Source organism: Phycodurus eques, chromosome 20 (genome assembly GCF_024500275.1).
Source record: "Phycodurus eques isolate BA_2022a chromosome 20, UOR_Pequ_1.1, whole genome shotgun sequence".
NCBI classification, from domain to species: domain Eukaryota; kingdom Metazoa; phylum Chordata; class Actinopteri; order Syngnathiformes; family Syngnathidae; genus Phycodurus; species Phycodurus eques.
The window spans coordinates 6,833,161-6,855,026 of record NC_084544.1 but is presented as its reverse complement, the minus strand read 5'-3'; the positions used below and the strand labels follow the sequence as shown (position 1 = coordinate 6,855,026).

The 21,866-nt window shown below is 41.0% G+C and overlaps 1 protein-coding gene across 3 annotated transcripts; it reads left to right on the top strand.

Annotated features, from left to right (window-relative positions):
• The first annotated feature begins 1,904 nt into the window (after positions 1-1,904).
• On the top strand, positions 1,905-15,290 carry khdrbs1b (KH domain containing, RNA binding, signal transduction associated 1b). 3 transcript variants are annotated; one of them, XM_061664744.1, is made up of 12 exons: positions 1,905-2,273; positions 4,090-4,211; positions 5,270-5,386; positions 5,532-5,678; positions 7,922-8,052; positions 8,140-8,347; positions 8,463-8,536; positions 8,778-8,836; positions 9,004-9,198; positions 10,699-10,783; positions 11,180-11,245; positions 14,238-15,290. In XM_061664744.1, exons 1-9 carry the CDS (start codon positions 2,177-2,179, stop codon positions 9,111-9,113), a joined length of 1,065 nt encoding a protein of 354 aa, XP_061520728.1. In that variant the 5' UTR covers positions 1,905-2,176; the 3' UTR covers positions 9,114-9,198; positions 10,699-10,783; positions 11,180-11,245; positions 14,238-15,290. The 3 variants fall into 3 exon arrangements, with proteins under 3 accessions (XP_061520728.1, XP_061520727.1, XP_061520726.1); XM_061664743.1 differs by lacking the exon at positions 10,699-10,783; XM_061664742.1 differs by having other exon boundaries at positions 9,004-10,783.
• The last annotated feature ends 6,576 nt before the right edge of the window (positions 15,291-21,866 follow it).

Here is a 21,866-nt window from a genome sequence, read left to right as displayed (position 1 = left end):
CGAGTAGATGTACGCCTGGATGCACCTTGCGGTTAATTGTAATGGTTCTCTCTCAGGCGGCGTACTGACAAATGGCCTGCTGTTTTTTTACGGTTTGTTCACTGCTGCTGCTACTCTGCGAGCACTGACCTGGACTCGCTCTGTATGCATTAGGTCAAGTCTAACCGTCTGACCCGCTCGTGCGCTCCACTCAATGGCATGACAGGTTCATTACAAGCATCCAGACCAGAGGAATCAATCCCCGAAAGGTCCGCTCCTGACGTTCCCTCCTCGCTCTTTTCACTTCTGCACTAAGTGTGTGGGATCGATATTAGCGGGGAGGAAAAGGGAGTCCTCTGATGGAACCAATTGGAGCTTTTTATGTGGCACATTCTCTGCAATGATCAGCACTGCCACTGAGGGCCAGTAAAGAGCTACACGTTCAAAGCATGGAAAATACAGGAGCGTTTCCAGAACGTCATGTAGGCCAGTGTACAGCAGCATGCATTATCCCGTGGTCGGAGGTAATGTTATGTAGATTTTTCAGGTATTTGTACTTGTCTTTATTTTTTAGCCGACAAAATGTAACTGTTACTGTTGGAAAAGTCATTCCTAAATATTATTTCAAATGCCAAGTATGTAGCTCTTGAGAAATCCCTAAAATTGCTTTTTTCCCCTTTGTCGACAAACTTAAATGTCAAATATAATAGAACATTTTAATTTAAATTGAACTTTTTGGAGTATGATTTGATTAATGTCTTCCTGGTAATTGTTTAATTTTTTTTTTTATCAAAGACACATTTTTAAAAAGTAGTAATTATTCTCTGAAGTTGTCTCTCGACCTATATGCAACACCTTTACTCAGGCCTAAGAGGGAAAAAAGTGAGCTACATTACTCAGCAGAAATTACATCAAGCTAATTGCTCTAACAGTTGGAAGACCAAAGCTAAGTTCTCTTGACTATTTTACTATATTTTCAATGTGTTCCGGCATAATGTATTGTGCCACGCTAACCAATGCAACCATGTTACTCCTAGTATCAGAAAAAAATATCAGTTTTTCTTCTTTTATTATATGTTTGTTCTTGACCAGCTAGCATAGCAGCTAACAAAGCTAGTGTGTACTCTTGAGCAAAACTAACAGCATTGATTTGCAACCTGTTACTCATGTAATTACAGTAATACTAAATTTAAATAACAATTCAAATAAATGTATACATACTTTCTATATTTACCATTAAGAATTTACTCAGCTGAGTATCTGTAACAGGTTTGTGGCAAAGAAAGTTTTGCTGTGATTGTATAACAAATAACCTGATTGTAAAACTAAACATATAGTTCCTCTTTGTTTTTGATACACAACATATAGTTGTGTATCAAAAACAAAAAAAGTCTGGAAAAAGTTGATGTAATGATTCCTCTGATACACAACATATAGTTGTGTATCAGAGGAATCATTACATCAACTTTTTCCAGACTTTTTTTGTTTTTCTGTAAAACAAAAAAAGTATCTGTACTTCTACTTAAGTACACTGTGTGAATACTTTATCCACCTCTGTCAAAGGCGTGCTTAGTATTAGGCAAACAATAGGTAGTCGAGATGGTAAACTAAATTAAATGTTGATTATTGTTCTTTTCAATTACAGTAACCACGTTTAGATGATTCAACTATTACATAATCATGAGAATGATTCTAAGGACTTTATCTAGCTCAGGAAATAGGAGGATGTTTTTAAAGTCAGTGTAGTTGATGATAAACACTAATATTAAAAATCATTGCATTACACGATTGCGTATTTAGCATTTTAGACTGTAGCACGCAGCTAAAATCAGCTTCAGTTTAAACATAGGGGGCGTTGCTCTAGATAGTTACGCAATTTCAACGTCACATCCGCCCTTCGCAGTTCTGTTTCCCGGCTCTTCTTCCTCTTCTTCTCTCATTCCAACCCAGTCGGCGTCGCTGAGTGGATCGGGACGGGATCAACCACGGTGACTACAAAGTAGCGGACACGTCCGGCTTCGAAACCACCGTAGAGCATTTGCTAAAAGGATAATTCTGTACGCGTCAATCCGTAGCTACATAACAGGACTACTTTTTCCACCTCCGTTGGGATTTTTTTTTAGTCGCCATAAGCTTTTAACTCCACCCGAAGTGAACCCCCCCCCCCCCCCACATCTCTCTTCTTTCCAAACTCAAAATGGAGAACGGCGACAACAAATATCTCCCCGAGCTGCTGGCGGAGAAGGACAGCCTGGACTCGTCTTTCACACACGCTATGAAACTTTTAGAAGCAGGTAAAACGAATTATTGTGTTTTTTTTGTCGGACCTTTTCGTGCGTTTGTTCGAAGTTTTGTCGAGAGGAAAGGCGGCTGACGACGACGCCGTCGAGCGCCATGTGGCGACTGTTGGGACGGAATACTCCATTATGGCTCAAAGCGGAAGCAAACCACCGGCGCTTTTTGCCCAGTTAAATTTAAATTACAGATCAATTAGTCTAATTTGTGTGGAATATTGTTACGAGTGTTGGCCATTTAAGATGCACTGTTTTTTTTAACTTTTTTTCACGTCCCGCTTCCTGGAGCAAGGTTCAAAGCGCCGTCCCCGTCTTTTTCTTCTTGAAACAAAACGTTAGTCGTCGACCGCTTTCCTATTTAATCTCCTACATTCTTTAATTTTTAACTCTCAAATGTGTGGGGCTTTGAGTTAGTCAAATCGGTAGTCCTCAAGTGGCAATAAGCCCTTCCCCCACACACACAACTGCCATAGACTTTCTTTGTCTTCATTAGCAAACTTAGCATGTTCGTAATTAGCTTTAGTCTGTCGATATGTTATATCAAAGCAACTATTTGTGATAAACAATTGTCTTTTAGGTGTTTCACATCCAATGTGAAAATACAATATACCACACATTTCGAACGCATTATTGCGTTCACACACTACACGGGGTCCTCGGTTTACGACTAAGTTCCGTTCGTACTACGGCTACGACTTTGTACGCAAGTCGGAATGCACCGTGGTCTAAAACAAACCTATGTCAACGTAGTAACGTCATTACTAAAGTATTTTTTATGGTAAAACACACGAACAAAAAACGTAAGCACTGGGATAGTGTGCCTCTTACCATGGGCGTCGCTGAGTTTTATGGACAGGAGAGACGGGGGGGGGGGGCGGGGTGACATGGGTAACGAAGACTGATTTAAAAAAAAAAAAAAAAAACTTGCCGTTTTTGGGCAGGCTTTACAAAGAGAGAATATTGTTTAAAAAAAAAGCACACATACTTGACTCTTAGATAGTGTTCAATAATATTAATTTTTTTGAGGGGGGGGGTCGACGTCAGGACTCCCTGAATTAAGCCCCATTCAACCGCAGTGAGTATGGACTACTTTAGATTCCTGTTTTAATCATAATTGCATCAAATGAATACATGTCATAAAACATTTGAAATTATCAACGCAAAGCAAATAAAGTAGTGGTAATGTTAAGTTTTTGTGACCATCTTGTAAATTCCAGTAGTGAACATATCTTGTTCTGGGACTAGTTTGTGTACATTTAGGCTTTTGACTGTGAGCGGGGAGAGAGGTAGATGAACTATCCTTGTAATGTTGCTCAATTGCTTGAACTCGCCCTCCTGCACTCGTTAAACTCATTTTGAATTTGGTGTACTTGCCAGTGAAGATGTGAAAAAACGCCTTCTGACAATGATTTATTGCAATATAGCTGTAGATTACTTTTTCAAAGAAGGCTCAATTCTTATTCAATATGAGTAAGACTTCAAAAACACATGGGGATGTTGGCAGTGTAGTTCTTCACTTGGATGGCTTTCATCCAGCTGGCCTGGTTCCCATTCAAAATCGCCATGTGGTTGACTGGTGACCATTCCAAGGTTAGTCTGCCCTAAAATAGGATGAAGAGGGGGGGAAATGGAAATTTCTGCATCCCTGGTTGGGGACCCCCATTCTCATGTCGGGGACTCAATTGCAATACTCTCTTAATTGTGGTATTTTGAGTCTTAAAAAATCTGTGCTTAATTGGTAATTTAAACATGTCTTTGAATCCGGTACCTCTTTGCATGATCACATTGACTGAGCCAAATCCCTCCCCCTTTGCAGAAATCGACAGGGTCCAGAAGGGCGAGTCGAAGAAGGAGCCAGACACATACCTTGATCTTTTCACGAACAAGTTCATCAAACTCAAGGAACGGGTCCTCATACCTGTGAAACAGTACCCCAAGGTGAACTTGCCGCCCGTCCCCCCAACAAATCTACCTCATCTTTATTCCCTGTTGTGATTCAATTTATCCCGCTGCAGTTGAGGTTCAATTACATAAAACCACAGGGTTACTCGGAGTCTCAAATTACTAGTCTTAACCTTGATCTTGAGACTCAGTGTCATGATTATAGCAGTGTAGTGTTATAAATATCACTTCAGGGATCATAATGCTAACATTGCTTCTCCACTACCTTCAATTCCATTCTGTCCCGCTGTTTGGGGTTCTCTTCTGTTTGGACTCACTAAATGCGTCAACGTCTTCGCCATATAAATGTAATTTACAACAAGACTCGCAGCTGTGTTGGTTTAAGTCATGAGGCTATGGGGGCAATAGATGTGAGGATTCTATGTGTACTAAAATAATTATGCAAGTTAATCCTTCATTTGCATGTTAATTTTAAAAGCACAGTGGAATGACCAAAGCGGGTCCCAATCTATCCCTTGATGTTGTCTGGCTTCTGAGTTGTTCTATTTTCAAAACACTTGATGCAAAGTTATTAGGTCTGTTCAAAGAACTTCCATTATAAAACCTTTACATTTACAGGCAATTTCTTCTATTTTCAAATTTTACATTCTTAACTGTTAAAAGTATTAAGAGAGGTTTACTGGTTTGTTGAACTAAATACTCAACCCTTGATTACACTTCGTAGACTAAATAGATCAGTAAGAGAGAGACTTGACTTCCAAAGGGGCCTGGTCTGCTCAATATCTCGCTGTAAGTTCCAACTGTAGTTCTGTGGTGATGAGCACATGTTACATTCAGAGGTACCTTTCTGTGGTGGCTTCACAAAATACCTGAAATAAAACCAAAACCATACATGTCAGCTATTTCACGTGTGGGCGAGGTAGCTATTTTGCACATTTTTGTTGTGACTATTACAAGCCTCGGGCTCACAACCTCTCCCTGAGTGTCAATAAGCTAGACCCTTGACAGTGATTGCACCCTCGCCCTCCCGCCACGCCAAATTGGCCTTTGTGTTCTCAGTCAAATCTTTCTGTGCTTTGTTTGTCCTTCTCCAGTTCAACTTTGTGGGCAAGATCCTGGGACCCCAAGGCAACACCATCAAACGTCTGCAGGAGGAGACTGGGGCCAAGATCTCTGTGCTGGGCAAGGGCTCCATGAGAGACAAAGCTAAGGTATGAACACGGGGGATTTTCAAAGTTGGAAACTTTCCATGGAAATTCAATCAAATAAAACAGACTAACAAATATGAAGGTTGGCTCTTAGTAGGATAGGAATATATTCTCTCATAATGATCAAATTATTTTATTTTATTTGAAGGAGGAGGAGTTGAGGATCGGCGGTGAGCCAAAGTATGCCCACCTGTCCATGGAGTTGCATGTGTTTGTCGAGGTTTTCGCCCCCTTGCCCGAAGCCTACCTGCGTATGGCCCACGCCATGGAGGAAGTCAAGAAGTTCCTGTTTCCTGTGAGTTATAGTTTTTCTGCAAGAGTTGCTTGTCAAAAGGACTTTGATGTGTAGACTTGTTTCCCTCCAAACCACTCATGTCTGATTAGCTTCTTTGGCACGAATGGTTGTCGAAAATGTGACACACACTGACGTGGATTCTTTTTTTAGATTGACATGTTGTTCTCTACCTTGGTGCCCCCAATTCACTTTGAATTTGCAGTCTTTCATCATCCCAGGCTGTAAGCAGTAGAGAGCTTGGCATGATGACAATATTAAAATCTAATCCACATACTGTTTAAAGTGTCTTTAAATGTTGATAGAACAATGCAAGTAACTTACTAGAAGGTTAAATAACAACTCACTCGTTCCGTCATGGTAACGCTCTCTTGAGGGTGGCAGTGTGATTAATGGGGACTCTGATGGTGCATGAACGGTCCGTGATGTTCTTCAGGTCTCTGTTCTCATGTCTCCTCTAGCGGTGTTTAACGTACAGATAGCTGTGAGTTTAAGTTCACATTGTGCTGCCTACACTCTTTGGATTTGTTTTTTAACCTTAGGCCCATCTGGTTCCACAGAATGCTACGTGTTCGCTAATAATGCTCCACTCGGGGGTTTGTGAAAGGCCTCACATTTTTAATTGGGCTGGATCATTCTGAAGAAGGAAGAGCCCTTTGTTGTTACTGTCGTGATGTGTAAAATAAAAGCTGCCAGATGACTGTAATTTGTCAGGTTTTTATGGCTGTCATTTGGATTCAGGTCATGGTTTAATGCATTTTTTCGTACCTTGGGGTTGTTTGCACAGCGGCGCCGCCAAGGTTGAACAAAATCCTGTCTTGACTTAAAAAGTTCTAATTTCAAAGCATTTTATCCTATAACAAAAATTTCAATATTGTCTTAACGTTTCAAACTCAAGCCATCTAAAACAACTTAAATGTACGGCCAATATTTTAACATTAACTTGCTCACATTAAAGGAATACTCAGAGGTTGAAAGCTTCTCTGGTCATATTCATGCTTGTCATTATAAATGTGTGTGTATTTAAGTATCATGCGTAACAGTAAGTTCTGTGATTTATCACTTTACATCTTTGCCATCACTGGTACCTTTCGGTACATCGCAAACAAAAAGGGCAAAGCACACTGAGGACTTAACTTGACCCATCAAGAACAATGGACTGAACTAGTTAAGCTTTGACCTTTTGAAGCCTATTTTCCCCACAAAATGTGGGTAAGCTCCAAAGCGTAGCACTTTGGCAATGTTTGACTATGGTGGGTCCACCGTCTTCAGTGGATTGGCTACACTTGTCCTCGGGTCCATGCTGGGGCTTTTGATGTATAGATTAGTGGAAATCACCCCCAAAAAGCAAAACCTTGCTTTCTCTTTCAAACGTCTGTGGGTCCTTTTGGTGACCCATTGCTGCATATTTGACAATTTCTACGTTTCTAAGTTCAATGAGCTCATCTAAGAACTGTAAAGACCTGTCACCCAGCTGGCCTGCGAGATGCCGCGGCGATGACTCGACACATCGCCATAGATCCTTTCGCAATTGGTCAATGGCTCATGCGTTTAGCCAGATGGTCTAGGTAATTGAAAGCTGCCATCTGCCCTTTCATATTCTAGCGTGTTCTGTCTTTTTCAACATCAGCAGCGCTCAGTCTCCATTCTGACGCAGATCTGGAGTATGAAAAGATTGATTAGTAGGTCACAGAGCAGCTCTCTTAAGTTACTCCCCAAGGGACAGGGACGAAAGCTTGACAAAGCCAAGGAAACCTTTGTGTAGGTGGCACTTGAACACCTCTCCAAACACCTTTCTTGTCTTTTGGTGACTTATTTGAGGTCGTTAAACGAATGATCGGCCATCCTACAACACATCCAGTTCCAAATCCAAGGAATTGGACTTCACTTAATTCCTAAGTACTTAAGTTGGATTGCTCACATTTGTCAAACAATCTGGATTTTGGATGTCGAGTGTGCTCAAGCATGTTATGAATCCAGTATCTTCGTTTTGCCGCAACATTTCCTCAATTTAACTTCACAAAAAACTTGTATCGATGCCATTTATAATTTTTTTTTTTAATGCCTTTTATCATTATTAGTAATTTGGCATGCCTGCGGTGCCTTGTTTTCATTGTGGAGACTTGGGCACAGCGATTTTCCTTTGTGGATGAATAAAGTAGAAAATTGGGTGGTATCTGGACAGGTGTTTCATTCCATTGAGTTTCTGCTTTGTTACGAATGTTCATTTTCTGCTCTGCATGCAGGATGTGACTGATGATATCTGCCAAGAGCAGTTCATGGAGATGGGCTACCTGAACGGAGGCCAGGAGCACGGGGGCCGAGGAAGAGGCGGCATGCCAATTCGGGGACGCGGCGGCCCCCCAGGAGCACACAGGTACGGACGTGTAGGCGAGGCACAGAAGTGTCACAAGGACAATGTTGGACTTCATCACTGAGGCTGTTCTCTTGGCACATTTCCCAGGGGAAGGGGTATGCCCCCTCGCGGCGCAGCTCGGGGAGCTAGAGGCGCAGGAAGGGGCGTTCCCGCCGCCCGAGGAGGGCCGGCCGCTGCCGCTGCCAGGGGGGCTGTGGCGCCTCGTGGTGCCAGGCCGCCCGCCGGCGGGCCACCCCAGAGAATGCTGCCCCATCAGCACACTCCTGCCGCAGTCGCAGAAAGCTATGAGGATTATGTAAGTAACTTTGAAACATTCAGTGTGTTTTCATAGCCTGCTCTCCATGAGTTTGATCGAGGATTTTTGTTCAGTCCGTTGACAAGCCTCTTCTTCACTGTCTCCCCCTCTCCAGGCCTACGACGAGAGCTACGCCGCTGACAACACCTACGAGTCATACGAGAGCTATTACAGCCAGCAGCCACAGGCGTGAGTGAATCACACGTTTCTCTTCTCACCTGCCACCTTCACTTGAAATCTGTTGTGAGCCATTCTGCACCAATCCAACCTGGTTGCCACTTGGATGTTTGGCAATGCTCTTCAGGAGCTTTGATCTCACTCACAGAAGCCAAGTAGCATCCCCCAGACATTTCACTCAGCGGGTACTTGATGTTTATTATTATTAAATTAATTTTTTTTTCCTTCCTATTTTTCTATGTATGACCATCAGAGAGGCAGAATATTACGACTATGGACATGGAGAGGCTGCAGAGTCATATGAAAATTTTGGTAAGGTGTCATGGACTTTTTTTAAACTTTATTAGTAGTTTTCCTCTGTTCTATTCGTTTTTACTATCGGATGAAAATCCAATTCAAATGTTCTAGCATCCTATGTTCCCTTACCCCTCTGTTGTGTGGTTTACAAGTATTTAACTCTATGCATGTGTCATCCTCAGCCCAAGATGACTGGAACGGCACCCAGCGATCAGCTCCAGGCAAAGCCGCGCCTGCGGCCAGAGGTGGCGCCAAGGCGGCCTACAGGCAGCACCCATACCAACAGTACTGAAGCTTACCCGCCCTCCCCCTTACAGGGTTGCCCTGACGAGCGCCTGTCGACAACGGCAGCTCTCGCTTTAAGCAGCCCGACACAAGTAATTGTCCGTTTTGGCTTTGGTTCCTTTGTGTTTTTTGTTTTTGTTTTGTTTTTTTATAATTCTAAATCAATTGGACTTTTTACAACATTGGGGACTTGAAGGGGGGGGTTGTTTTTTCCTTTTTCTTTTTTTTTTTTTTTTAGATTCTACCATACACCACATACCCCTAATACACACGCCATACACAACCAAAGCAATTTCTAGAGCGTTATTTCCTTTACTTTTTGTTTGGTTATTTTCCTGTAGTTTTCTCTGACCATCCCGCAGCCCTCTGGCTTTTTTTGGCATTGTTTTTTTTTTTTTTTTTTTTTTTATATATATATATATATATATATATAACTGTTTTGTAATAGTAATTTCCAGTTGAATTATTGGCTCATTCTGCACCTGTCTTAAAGAATACATTTAATTGTGTTTTTTAAATAAAGAATCTGTCATGGTTCAGTTGCAGATTCCCATTTAGGCTACATTTCAAAATTCTGTTAATATAGTCCAATAAAAATACCTTTTTAAACCTGTAATGTAGAGACAAAAAGAAATCTAAAATCAAGTGAAGATTAAAGTTAATTGAAATCAAGTCATTTTTGTGATGGTTTGTTTTTAAATAGTTATAAAACATTATTCTTCATTTAGATTTAGGCTGCAATATTTGTCATTGTCCTTTTTAGAGTTTTGAAATATAGCCCTAATAAGACACTGTTGAGATGGCCTGTCCTCATATCCTCAATTTGGTTTACATGTATTGGTTTACATGTAAAGGGGAGAAGAAAAAAAAGTACATTCTAACATTTACAAAATGGCCTCCTGTTATGCTACCAAACAGTTCAGGTCTTCATGTTTGTGATCTGATTCTGCATAAACTGCATGCCCAAAATGAGAAGAAAACAAAGGATTGGGACACAAATCTCCACATGGGTCGTCTCTCTCCATTAGAGAAGGGATCCTGCAGCTCAATCCCAACTCTTGTATATATTTTAAAACCTAACTGTACTTACTCTGTACCCTCTCCATAAAATGCATTATGCTACATGTGTACGCTTGCCTAAATAGGTTACTAAATCTGTCCAAAAGATGTTTTGCAGCAGTTTGTCAATAAAGCTTAGTGGGTTTTCTATGAAACGTAACTTGCTTTGATTTGTTTCCTGTCCTAGTCCAATCTGAAATTGCCTTTTTGTTTTCAAAAGCGCATTTTAAATCTTAAATGAATTTTGCATTAACATGTGCAGACTTTAACCCTCCTAAATGATGTCTTGATGGATTATCAAAAGAGCTCGACTTATTCTCTCTCTCTCTTTCTATACTTTTTAAAAAGGACCCCGAGGTAAGACCGCTAAAATAAGCCGGATAGCTTCCTAATGTGTATAGAGTTGTAAAGCATTGAATCCCTGGGTATGTATAAGACTTTTTCAATCCTCTTACCTGTGGTCTCGTTTTAATCGTTAATGACGATTGCTTTCATCGCCGCTGCAAATTAACTGAATTCAAACCACCATTCAGGATCTAGGCTTCGTTGTCATGAATGACACACTAATGGCAGTGCAATGGAGAGGAGGCTTTTAACCTAGACAACTCCACTGTAAAGGTAACCTAACCCTAAATGTTTAATTTGGTAGTGTGTTTTTTCTCCTTTGACATAAACTTGCTTTAAAAATAGCAACCCTAGACAAAAAGACTCAAAAAGTTAAGAAAAAAATATCTAAGTTAATAGTGTATTTTATGTACTAAAATAATTGTTCTGTGTACTAACCAACCATCAGGCTAGTGCTAATGCAACTCTTGCTAAAATGAACAAAGCCAAATCTAAGTCAATAGCTGTTTTGTACCATTTTTAAAAAATGTTCCACCTGTACAAAGTTATCAATAACTGAGTTGCATGAGCAGATGTTCTCTTGTAGACATGTTGCATGAGCTCCATCTCACAAGTATCTCCTTGTGCTCTGTAGACCGGGTATTGATTTGGGCTCTTTACTCCCCTCAGGCTCTTCTAGGCCTCACTGAGTGCCAGGAGACCCACACTGCTGGAGGGAGGCCACGTGACCCTCAGGTTGGTCCTCCACCCTCCTTTCGTTCCTTTAAGAACAACTATCATGCTGCAATGGCACTCATGTTTATTGCCAACATCTTTCTCTCATCATGAAGTCCTTTCATATCCTCACCGGCCGAAACGTGACATCAATACACTTGTACACCCAAGGAATTTTTTTAAGTGAAAAACATTTTTAAATTGATACCACAGAAGAGTGTTGTAAACGACCCTGCCATATTTTAATGATAAACAAAGGAAGTAAAAGAGAGGTTTCCAAATTTTGAAAAATCGGGCCTTTCTCTCTCGTCTCAATCACTGGGGTGTGTTCGCTGAAACCACGCCCCGCTCAACTCCGGTGGCTGGTATATATCCCACTGGGCTGTCGGGGAGCTTTTCCATACTGCGACAACAAGGTGCTCTAAATCAGCCACGCTAGCACCTAACCTCTTTTCACACACTAGTTGTCAAGTCAGACTTCCCCAGATGGTATAATGGAAAGTGACTGGTATAATGGAAAGTGAATTAACGTTTCAAACTGTCAAGATTTTTTTTAAATTACATTGTTGACTGTCATTCAAGCATAAGCAGTTTACAGCTGTATAATGCAACTAAAATTCTTTTGGTTTAGCTTTTTCGTCACCTTGTAGCGCCAGCTTTTGAGCTCGATGTCCACCACCTGGTTAGAATAGTGGTTCTTTTTTACTTGAAGACGGTCAAGGGTTGGTTTCATTGCTTTGAAAATTGTATTGGCATTAAAAAAAACCACTTTGCTGTACAGTGAATAAAGGCTTTATGATGGGAACAGTTTGACATGAAACATTAATTTTGATTACTTTTGTGAGGGATGCTTCATGATTGTGACATTCTTCTGCAGAAAATGATCTGGCACCATGAGCAGTGAAGTCCTTAAGTGGGCTCATTGCCCCCACACAAGTAACTACTAGCATGCTGACTATGTTCCCAGCGTCTCCAAAGCTCGGGTGGCTTACGATCTCCCTGCGTCTTGACGAGTGTGCAAATTGACGTGTGGCGTCGCTTGCCTATGCCTCTACCGGCTGTGGGGGAGAGGGAGGGCCCCGCTATTGTCAACCCGGTCTCAGGGAAAGTGACTAATGAGCTGCCGTTGCTCGAGGCCCCCTGCGACAGAGAGGAAACGGCAGCAAAGGGGACTGGCTATTCCCGGAATGGAAACAGTGGCAGGAGGAGGAAGAGCAGTGTCTGAGAAATTGCTCACAATGTACTGTCTGCCTAGAGGACAGGGAAAAGTTAAATGAACGTTTGGAGAGTGGCACGTCTCGGTCACACTTTAATCAACTTAACTGCAGAGCACAAGCTTTCAGTACACACACAAATCTAGCCATACTGCTGCTCTAGACTGTTGACGACGTTACATTCAAGGTTATAAAAGGCGTGAAGTGAATACAGTGGCACCTTGACTTAAAGTTTTAATTTGTTCCGTTATGTCTGATACAGCCCTCCCCCAATTCCATTTCAGTGCCATTTATACAGAACAGTTTTCAGTTTTCAACTTCTACAGCTGTGAAAACAAGGAAAGCTATTTTTGACTTTCATTACCTGCACAAAGGAGGATGTGTTTTTATTTGGTGGTGATAGGATTATGTCCTTGGCGAGTTGGTGTCTGCACTCTGCTAAGTGAAATTCTACTTTTTGTTTGATATAGTGAGTAAGGTTGTGCAAAACCAGTTTCATATTAAAGATGAAGTGCAAATTTTTCGTTTCCTGACAATTTTGACACAGTTTTCCCAGTGTGTTGTTTTGTACTCCAGGTTGAGTCCAGGTACTTAACAAAAAAAACCTGCTGATATAATTAACTCATTCACTGCCAGACTTCCCAGTTAACATGGATATTTGACTTCTAAAGCAGTCAATGGCAGTGTATGGGTTAAGTAAATGTATCTATAAAAAAAAGACGGGGGAGCGGCGTATAGAATTAGCTTGAGGATTTTTTGCTGGTTCACCACGAATTATTCTTGTAGCTGACATGAAATACAGTGGTTCCAGTTTAATAAGACTAATTGCACTCAACAGTAGTGCATAAAAACACAGTAACATTGGCTCTCCACATAACCAGCAAACAGAAAACGCAAGCCCAAAACACGCCTGTACCTAATGTACTGTCCTTCCTTGTGCCTCTTGTTCTGTGGTGTCTTGGCAGTTGGCAAACCACCTTACTGGCACATTACCGCCGCCAACTGGTATCGTTCTTCCACTGCAAGGAAACCAGTAGCTTCTTTGTATGTTGCAGTTGTTAACGCAAGTTGGTTCATATTCCTCCATGTCTCTGCTGTGCCATTTTATCTCCCCAAAGATATCAAAAATTGATTCACATTCCTCCATGTCGCTGTTGTCCTATCTCCCCAAAGATTTCAGTCAAGACTGCAGTTGACCTTGCCTCTTTCTTTTGTTTTTTTTTTTTGTTTTAAATTACATTATCATCCGCGGAGGCTGGAAAAAGTAATGAGCACATGTTAACAAATGAATAGAAAGTACAGCCCTATTTTCAAATGTGGGTAGTAGAAGTGATAATACTTGAGTACAAATATGAAAAATTGAGTTGGACGTTGAATAATTTGGTTCTGATTCACATTAGGATAGTTTGGCCTGGGCACAAGTCTGACTTGAACTGTCGTTTTTCGATGTGATGGAAACAACACAAACCAGACAGTACTAGAATTGTTTTCAAGGTAACATTTTCTCTCCGAGCAGAGTATGCGGGATTAAAATGGTGACCTGTGACTCTAAAGCTGATTGAATGCACAAACTGCTATGTTTGTTCAGAATTGGTCTCGGCTAACGTTGAAAAGCTGCCACTTGGTAGTGGAAAACACAGGCACTGCTTCAAATAGATTTTTCTCCCCACCACGGTATCTTGTGCTATCAAATCAGTGCACACACATTTCAACACTTTGACACATGTATTGGCATGCGTTGACGTTTTTCCCCACGACGTCTCGTCTCATTCTGGCATCTGCTTTGGTCTACCCCACAGTGACACGGCACGCAGGAGGAGCTCGGCAAGTGGAGACACTGGAGCCAGATGACGTGGCTCAGGGAGAGGGTCCAAGCTGAGACTGGGAAGGGGACAAAGACATCTGCTGTCTTGCCCCCGGAGCCAACAGAGACAAATAATGAACAGCATCCTTTTTAAAAAAAATATATATTTAAAAATATATATATATTTTTTATTTTTTTTTTTTATTTTTTTTTAAACAAGTCTATCCAACTGCTGCTTTCGTTATGTTTGCTGATTGGGAACCTCTCTGTTGTCTAATGCAATTGTTCCACTTTGATTTAGTGTCAAATGAGCAGTCTTCTCTCCCATAGTGGGACCGTGAAATTGTTCCTCGCAGTCTGACAGCACAACTTGGTCACATCTGAATTCCAAGTATTTTTATGCAGGCTATTCCACAAAATGTACTTGCACTGCAAATAATAGGATTTAGAAATATGTGTGAAAAATTGAATGAAATGAGGAATGTTTTAATCAAAATGATCTGGCAATATGACAATGGGAAAACTAGCTAGACTCAAAAGCCCCACCAGTTTCTTAAAACTAGTGTATTTGTATTACCTACACATATATCATTATGGTATTTCTTGTTTTAAGCTAAATTTACTCATAACCAGTAATATAATTTATACAGAAAAACGATTTGACGCAAGTGAAATGCTCTTACACCAACTGAACAAAGAGCTTGGCAGACAAAGAAAAAACATTTTGCCTTGATTTGAGATTGTCTTGTATTACATGTATAGTACCTTGTATAGTGTACCTACCTAGTGGCCCAAGTGATGACTTTTCCAATGTGCGAGCTGCTGTTTGCTATTTAATTTTTTTGCTTTGTGTTGCGGGCCAAAATCTTGAGTTTCGAGCAAGCTTCAGATGAGTTCCCGCTCGAATGAAATGGGAAAGAAATGTAGTTGTTTTACTACTGTAATGCCCTGGCATGTGGGCAAGGAGAGCCGAAGTCGCCGATACACTTTTAGATGTTTATTGTGACGAAGAGTCAAGATAAATACAAAATGAGAACGCACACAAGGAGCTGCAGTGCTGGTTTTGTTTATTAAAAGTGCAATGAAAATGTTTTTTTGGGCGGCCCTGAAATGGGGTAATGGGATTTAAATTCATTTCAATGGGCCAAATCAAGTAAATTCAGAGCTTTGTCACGGAATGAATTAAACTCATCCATTGTGTAATTTGGATTTGTTTTTGTTGACATAGATACAGTTCCAATGAGTTAAGGAAAACAACACTTAGAATCTTTTCTTTCTTGCCAAGTCTTCTCCCGCTTTATTCAGACATCCAGTAGTTAACATTCCGCCAGGGTGCGATGACAAATTTGACGCATTCGCTGAGCGGTTCGGCGTCTCCGCGGCTGTTTCAGTCTACCCATCGTGAACAGCGCATGCTAATGGGGGCTCCCATTTGCATGTTCCCGCATGTCAAGTACCCTTCCTCTACAAACGTGCCAAAAGCTGCCGTCCAAGTATGCTAATGCAGCAAGACAATGCAAGTGAGAAAAGAGGAAAGGAGTCTGAATTTGTTGTTCACCTCTGATTCCGTTGCCTTGATATTAATAAGGATAGTAGTGCTGCTAGATTAAAGATCAAAACTTCCCTGCTTTTGAAAACTAAATGTTTGCTGCCAATGGAATTAGATTTTAAAATATTTTTTGCCACAGAAAAATAATGTAAGGTCATAAATTTGATTAAACTTTGATCTTAAAACAAGTGGAACTCCTCTTGGGTCTATGGTTATCCCACTTTTATTGTGGAATCGTACTAAAAAAAAAAAGCGGCTTCATAGTTTAAAGCTGACGTACTCTGCTCGCACTGACAGCAGGACTGCGCACAGTTACAATCTGTTCGGTCATTTGTTGATTTTTGACCACTCTAGCAACAATTTGCCCCCTAAAAACCAGCAGAAGAAAGGGGAAAAAATGGTCACAGAAGTATTTAGCCATTTCTGGTTCTCCGGTTAGTACAAAAAAAAAAAAAATCTAAATTAACTGATGTCTGATTTTGGTTATCACAAGAATAGAAAATAATTATTTTGTTGTGGTTATTGCAAAAATTTGAACATTTTTGGTTTCACGGTTTTGACACTTTTGCGGGGCTGTCACAAAAGTTTCAAAATGGACCTTCTATGGTTATCACAAAAATGACTTGGAACATTTCTGGTTCTGTGGTTGTCTTTACACTTTGGTGGCCACACAAAAAGGCAAAACAATGGAAAACCTAACCTTTAATACTCACTGAGAATGCGGTGATTTGAGTGTTTTGAGGTATATTTTCCTATAAACTCAATTACCTTTTGGCTGTCCCACTGGACTTATTTTAACTCACAGGATATAAAACGTCACTTTTGATAAATTGTCAACAGGCTGCACATTTTTTTTTGTCCTCCATGTCTTGGCCATTATGTGTGAAACAATGATCCCTGCCTCTTCTCTAATGTGATGAAGGCCGTCTCCTTTCGGAATCGACCAAGTGTCCGGCACGAGGGAGGAGCATAAAGTAAATGTTGCTTGTTTGGAGGATCGATTGAAGTGCATACGAGCCTTGCTTGCGGCTGTAGTGGTCCACACGGCAGCAAGTGGGAGAGGAGACTGAATCTGAATGCGGATCCGGTGGACAGCTGGATGACATCTGCTCCTGACAGATTCACGCCATCGGAGGAACATCGCATCCCTGCCGCTCGTTACAACATCGGCGACACGTTGAGAGGCGGTTGTCATGGCGACGTTGCGGCGAGCTGACTCCCCTCCTACGATCCGGGTGGCCTTGATCCTCCAGGAATGCCTACTCACTACTACCTGCGCAATGAGTACTGGGATGGAATATGTGTCTCGGAATGATGCAGCACAATTGTAAAACCCTAAGGGGGAAAAAAGATCAATTACCTATAGCGGTTAACTATAGCTTTTATGCTCATATTTTTCATGAGTTGAACTCAAAAGTGTCTTTATTGTGGGCAGCCTAAGGCACACCTGTGCAATAATCATGCTGTCTAATCTTGATATGCCACACCTGTGAGGTGGATAGCTCGGCAAAGGAGAAGTGCTCATTAACAGACTAGGATTCGTGAATAGTTGAGAACTAAGCCTTTTGTGTACATACGGGAGGAAAAGTCTTTGATATTTGGGTTGAGATTTTTGTTTCAGTGAGGTAGATGGATGATCTCGGCAAAGGAGAAGTGCTCAGACAAATTTGTGAGCAATATTTGAGAAAGAAAAGGCAATTTGCGTCCATGGAAAAATCTTAAAATACTTTAATAAATAATACAATTGTTCATTGTAGTCATGTCTTTACTACTACTACTACTAGTGCCACTTTGCACCTTGTAGTATACGCAATTGAGGATGGCTGTGTCTCATTTGGCAGATCTTGTCATCCACTGACCTTTGAATCCCGACTCCGATTGTCGAAGTGTCCTTGGACAAAACATGGAACTCTAAATTGCCTCCAGGTCAGCATTGTAAAGAGGAAACATCTCAATTGCATTACTTACCTGGTTAAAGAAAGGAAATTCATTCATTAAACTTTCTTGGTAAGCAACTGTGCTGTGCTTCTAACACTACTAAGCCCAACAAGTAGGCTTATGTCATGCACTAGTAACCTCCTTGACCCTAGTATAGTTGCACCATAATGTCTCCCCAATAACATGAAGTAGTTGACCAGCCACTTGTAGTATACTGAAGTTGTCCTCGTAGCATACAGAAATGTCAAAAACATCGCTAGTAAGACGTAGTTGTTCTACTTTTGCGCCCCAGGGAGCTGAGTGTACCAGTACACGAGCCCTAAGCTGGATATTGGAGGTTTTAGCCTTGCTCAGGGGCACCTCACCCGGCGATATCTCTGTACCACAACCTCTCTCATTTCTGGACTCTTAAAACCACAATCATCAACAACAACAACAACAACAAAAAGCAATGCTAGCAGGGCTCGAGATCAGAGGAAGCAACTTCATTATATTTGACGGCAATCAGACGAGACAAAGAAGCCACGAGGACGGCGGTTTTCAGCAACCGTTCCCTGGTTCATTTCCTCCGCTCTTTAGTGTGCGGGCGCGCTTCAAAGCAAAGGTTGAGGCTCGTCGCTCAAGGATTGGGAGAATCCAACACGAACGAGCACATGTTGGGAGTGCGCTCAGGGCCCGAGGAGACGCGTTTAAATATCAACGGGATTTGCGGAAGGTCTATCTTTTATGAGCTTTAAGCTGTCGAGGAACACGGCGTACACACACCGCATCGCTCTCATTGTTTGATGACTATTATTTGGGACACACGACAGGTGTGGCATTTTCTGTCTCGCCGGCTAAAGCTACCAACGACGCGCGCATACAAGCAGATGTAATGACAATCACATTCACCTTCAAATGTCTGCACACTGGTATTTACAATACAGTGAACCCACTCGCCATAGCTATAGATAGACCGTGTCCATTCTTTTAATTGAAAAATACAGTGGTGCCTTGAGTTGAGTGACTTGACGTTTTTGCTTTGACTTTGACGAGCGCCGTATGGTGGCAGTGGCAGATAAAATTAGCAAGTATTTCTAAAAAAAAAAAGAGCCTTAAATTGTTGTTTATTGCCACTCAGGTTAGGTTTTATATCAAACTAAACTTCAAGCATGTATTTAAAACAACCTCCTATTTTAGCCTTTAGTCCACTGGTTTAAAACTATGCTAACATAGGCAAGGATTAGCATTTATGTGGCACTACGCTTACATTGCGATTGTCACGTGACCAAACTCGGAAATCAGAATATTGGCTCCGCGCGATAACTAGCAGAACTACGGGTTGATTACATGATGGTTTGGACCCAAACTTGCCAACCCTTCAGTCGGTGGACGACCCACGTACTCTACCAACTGCAGCTGCTGACTTGAATGATAAAGTGTGACAAAAACTGCGAAGTACAATATTTTAGAGTGCAAAGTGCTTTTTCCCTATGATACTACAAGTCCCAGAATGCAGTGCTTACACTGCCACGGCTGCCTCAGATTGACTGTCATTAGTGCCCTTCTATATCATTTGCATCATGACAAGAACAGGTAATTTCATGACACAATCCTGCAGAGCACAATAAATCATTTTCTGTATTGTATAGTTTTGATATATATGATTTATATTCTGTCTGTCACCAGAGTTAGCTCACGGATGCCATGGTTGAAATGAAAATAACCTATCCTGATTGTGTAGCTTTTATTAAGTAATGCAGTGTTTTTTTGTTTTTGTTTTTGTCCCCCCCCCCCCCCCCCATGCTTTTATTTTATGTTTAATTATATTATGTATTATGATATTGTGACCTCACGAATCTGTGGACCTGTTTGAGGCATTGTTTTGTTCTGGTGCTTTTTGAGTGTTTGGATAGATGCATTTGATAGCCAATGCCATAGGGTACATTTCTGCGCAGTGTTTGCTTGCAACAACACAGGTGGAAGGAAAAAACTTTTTACCAGCAACAATTTTTGAAATAGGGGAAGAAGACTGAACGTTTTGTGGCGTTCACCAACTCGCAGCGCACACACTACAGAGCAATGACACAGCAAAAAAAAAAAAAAAAAAAATCATCCCTGTTTCCCACTGTTTCCTACTGCCCCCCTCTACTGCTGTTACGATATTAAGCTCAAGCCAGGTCTCTTAACTTGCCAACCACCACCCCTGCCCCTCCCTTTGCTTCCATCTTAAACTGTTGCCAAGGTTACCAAATGTGATTCCTTCCCATATAAGTGTTTCAAGATTTAAAGTCCACTTCGAAACATTTGGTGTTTTCATATTTGTTTCTGCATGTGTCTGACCACCGCATGACTCCCAAACTGCAGCTCGACGCCCACGCGAAGCCTCATTTAGTTTCTTGTCAATAAAAACATTTTGACTTTCTCTCTGCTGTTTTCCTCCATTTTGTCTTTTCTCCGAACTTCCGCTTCTCCTCCCCTGTCTTGCGCTCGCACCTTTCCTTGTTAGCTTGGCTCGGGTCCCTCACCTCTCATTAGCCTCTCTCCCGGCTGACTGCGGGCACCTGTCCCCGGGTCCCCTTGCGGACATCTCCGGTTGTGTTTAAATCAATTTTCATGTTAAATCGAAGCCTGGGAGGTGGACTTCACGGAGGAGACGTGACGGCGGACCGTAACCGTTTTCACACGATTGACCATCCAGGTTTGATTGCATCCCCCACCTCCTCTCCTCTGTTTCCTGACTTGGCCTTTTATCGCTCCATGTTCTCCCCTTTGGCTTTTCTCTTTTATTTTGCCCTTCTCTTCCTTTCTATTCTCCCAGCGCGGCCCACGGCGTGTTCTCGTTCCAGATGAGAGCCAAAAAGAGTTGTGACAAGGTAGCATTTGCGTGTTTTGATTTTCTGCGAATCCACCCCCAGGCACATACATTAGTACCTCCAAGGTCGACCAGTGAAACATAATGGACATACACTGTTTTTCTGCTTTATTTGGTACTGAAAAGAACATTTCCCATTTCCATCAATTATATTTGAAGTAATTCATTCCAGTGACTATTTTAACATTCCTAATAGTCATACAAGTATAAGCAGACGTTAACCATTCTAATGCTGGAACCAATAAAACACTCTTTAGTGAGGAAGGATGATTATAAAGGAGTACTATGGCCACACGAAGATTAATTTACAAGAATAAAAGTCGTTTTAAAGGAAAAAGTTGCATATTTTTTAGAATAAAAACCAGATATTTTAGAGAATATGAATTGTATAGTTTCAAGATTTAGGTAAGTTGTAATTCAAGACAAATATCTCGGCTACAATAGGAAAATTTCTAAATTTTCAATATTTTTCACATTTTTGCAGAATATTAAGAGAATAAAGTTTCATCTTTTGGGGAAAAACATGTTTAAGATTTAAATCAGAATGTTAACAGAATAAAGTACATATTTTTAATAAAAAAAAACTGTTGAGAATTGTATATTTTCAAATGTAATGTAATATGACAAGAATAAAGTCTTAATATTGCAAGATTTTAAAGAATTGCCTGTGCAGTTAAAGGTTTTAAGATGGCAGATGACAAATTAATTTCCATTATTTCCATTGGGATTAGTTTTTTTCTTAATACAAACAAATGTTTCTCTATAGCCAAGCATGCAGGCTGTGACTGCAATGCACATAATAATCTAATCGTGTTCATTTTACGTCATTTGCATGCCAACATCAATAATGAACTAATTAGCATTTAAAGGCACATCAAAACATTACCACGGGACCCTCTGGTGCGCGCAACCTTGACGACTTGGCAATTTTTAGACGAAAACAGCTCCTGTGAGAACACTTGTGCTCTTTTGAGTTATTCTCAGTAACTGGGACACTAGTTGAACTTGTTATTTATACACAAACGCACACGCCGCTCGTTAGGTTGCACTCATGTCACATTTGTATTGGCAGCTTGTAACAGTCACAATCCAATGAGACATACAAAATCGGAAACGTTTTAGTGATATGTAAAAGCTAAGTTTAATGTTATTAAATTAGAGTTTTTTTTGTTTTGTTTTCAGGGTTTAGAATGACCTACTAGCAATGAAAAGACATTTTCTACACAATCAAATGAGTGCGCAGTGCTTTTTAAAGAAAATTCAACAAAGATTACACCAACTGG

Excerpts from the sequence above, each read along its gene's own strand:
- khdrbs1b (XM_061664743.1), top strand. The coding sequence starts at position 2,177 with ATGGAGAACGGCGACAACAAATATCTCCCCGAGCTGCTGGCGGAGAAG. Across the intron at positions 2,274-4,089 it reads TATGAAACTTTTAGAAGCAG|AAATCGACAGGGTCCAGAAG; the intron begins GTAAAACGAATT and ends CCCCCTTTGCAG. Across the intron at positions 8,537-8,777 it reads TACAGCCAGCAGCCACAGGC|AGAGGCAGAATATTACGACT; the intron begins GTGAGTGAATCA and ends TATGACCATCAG.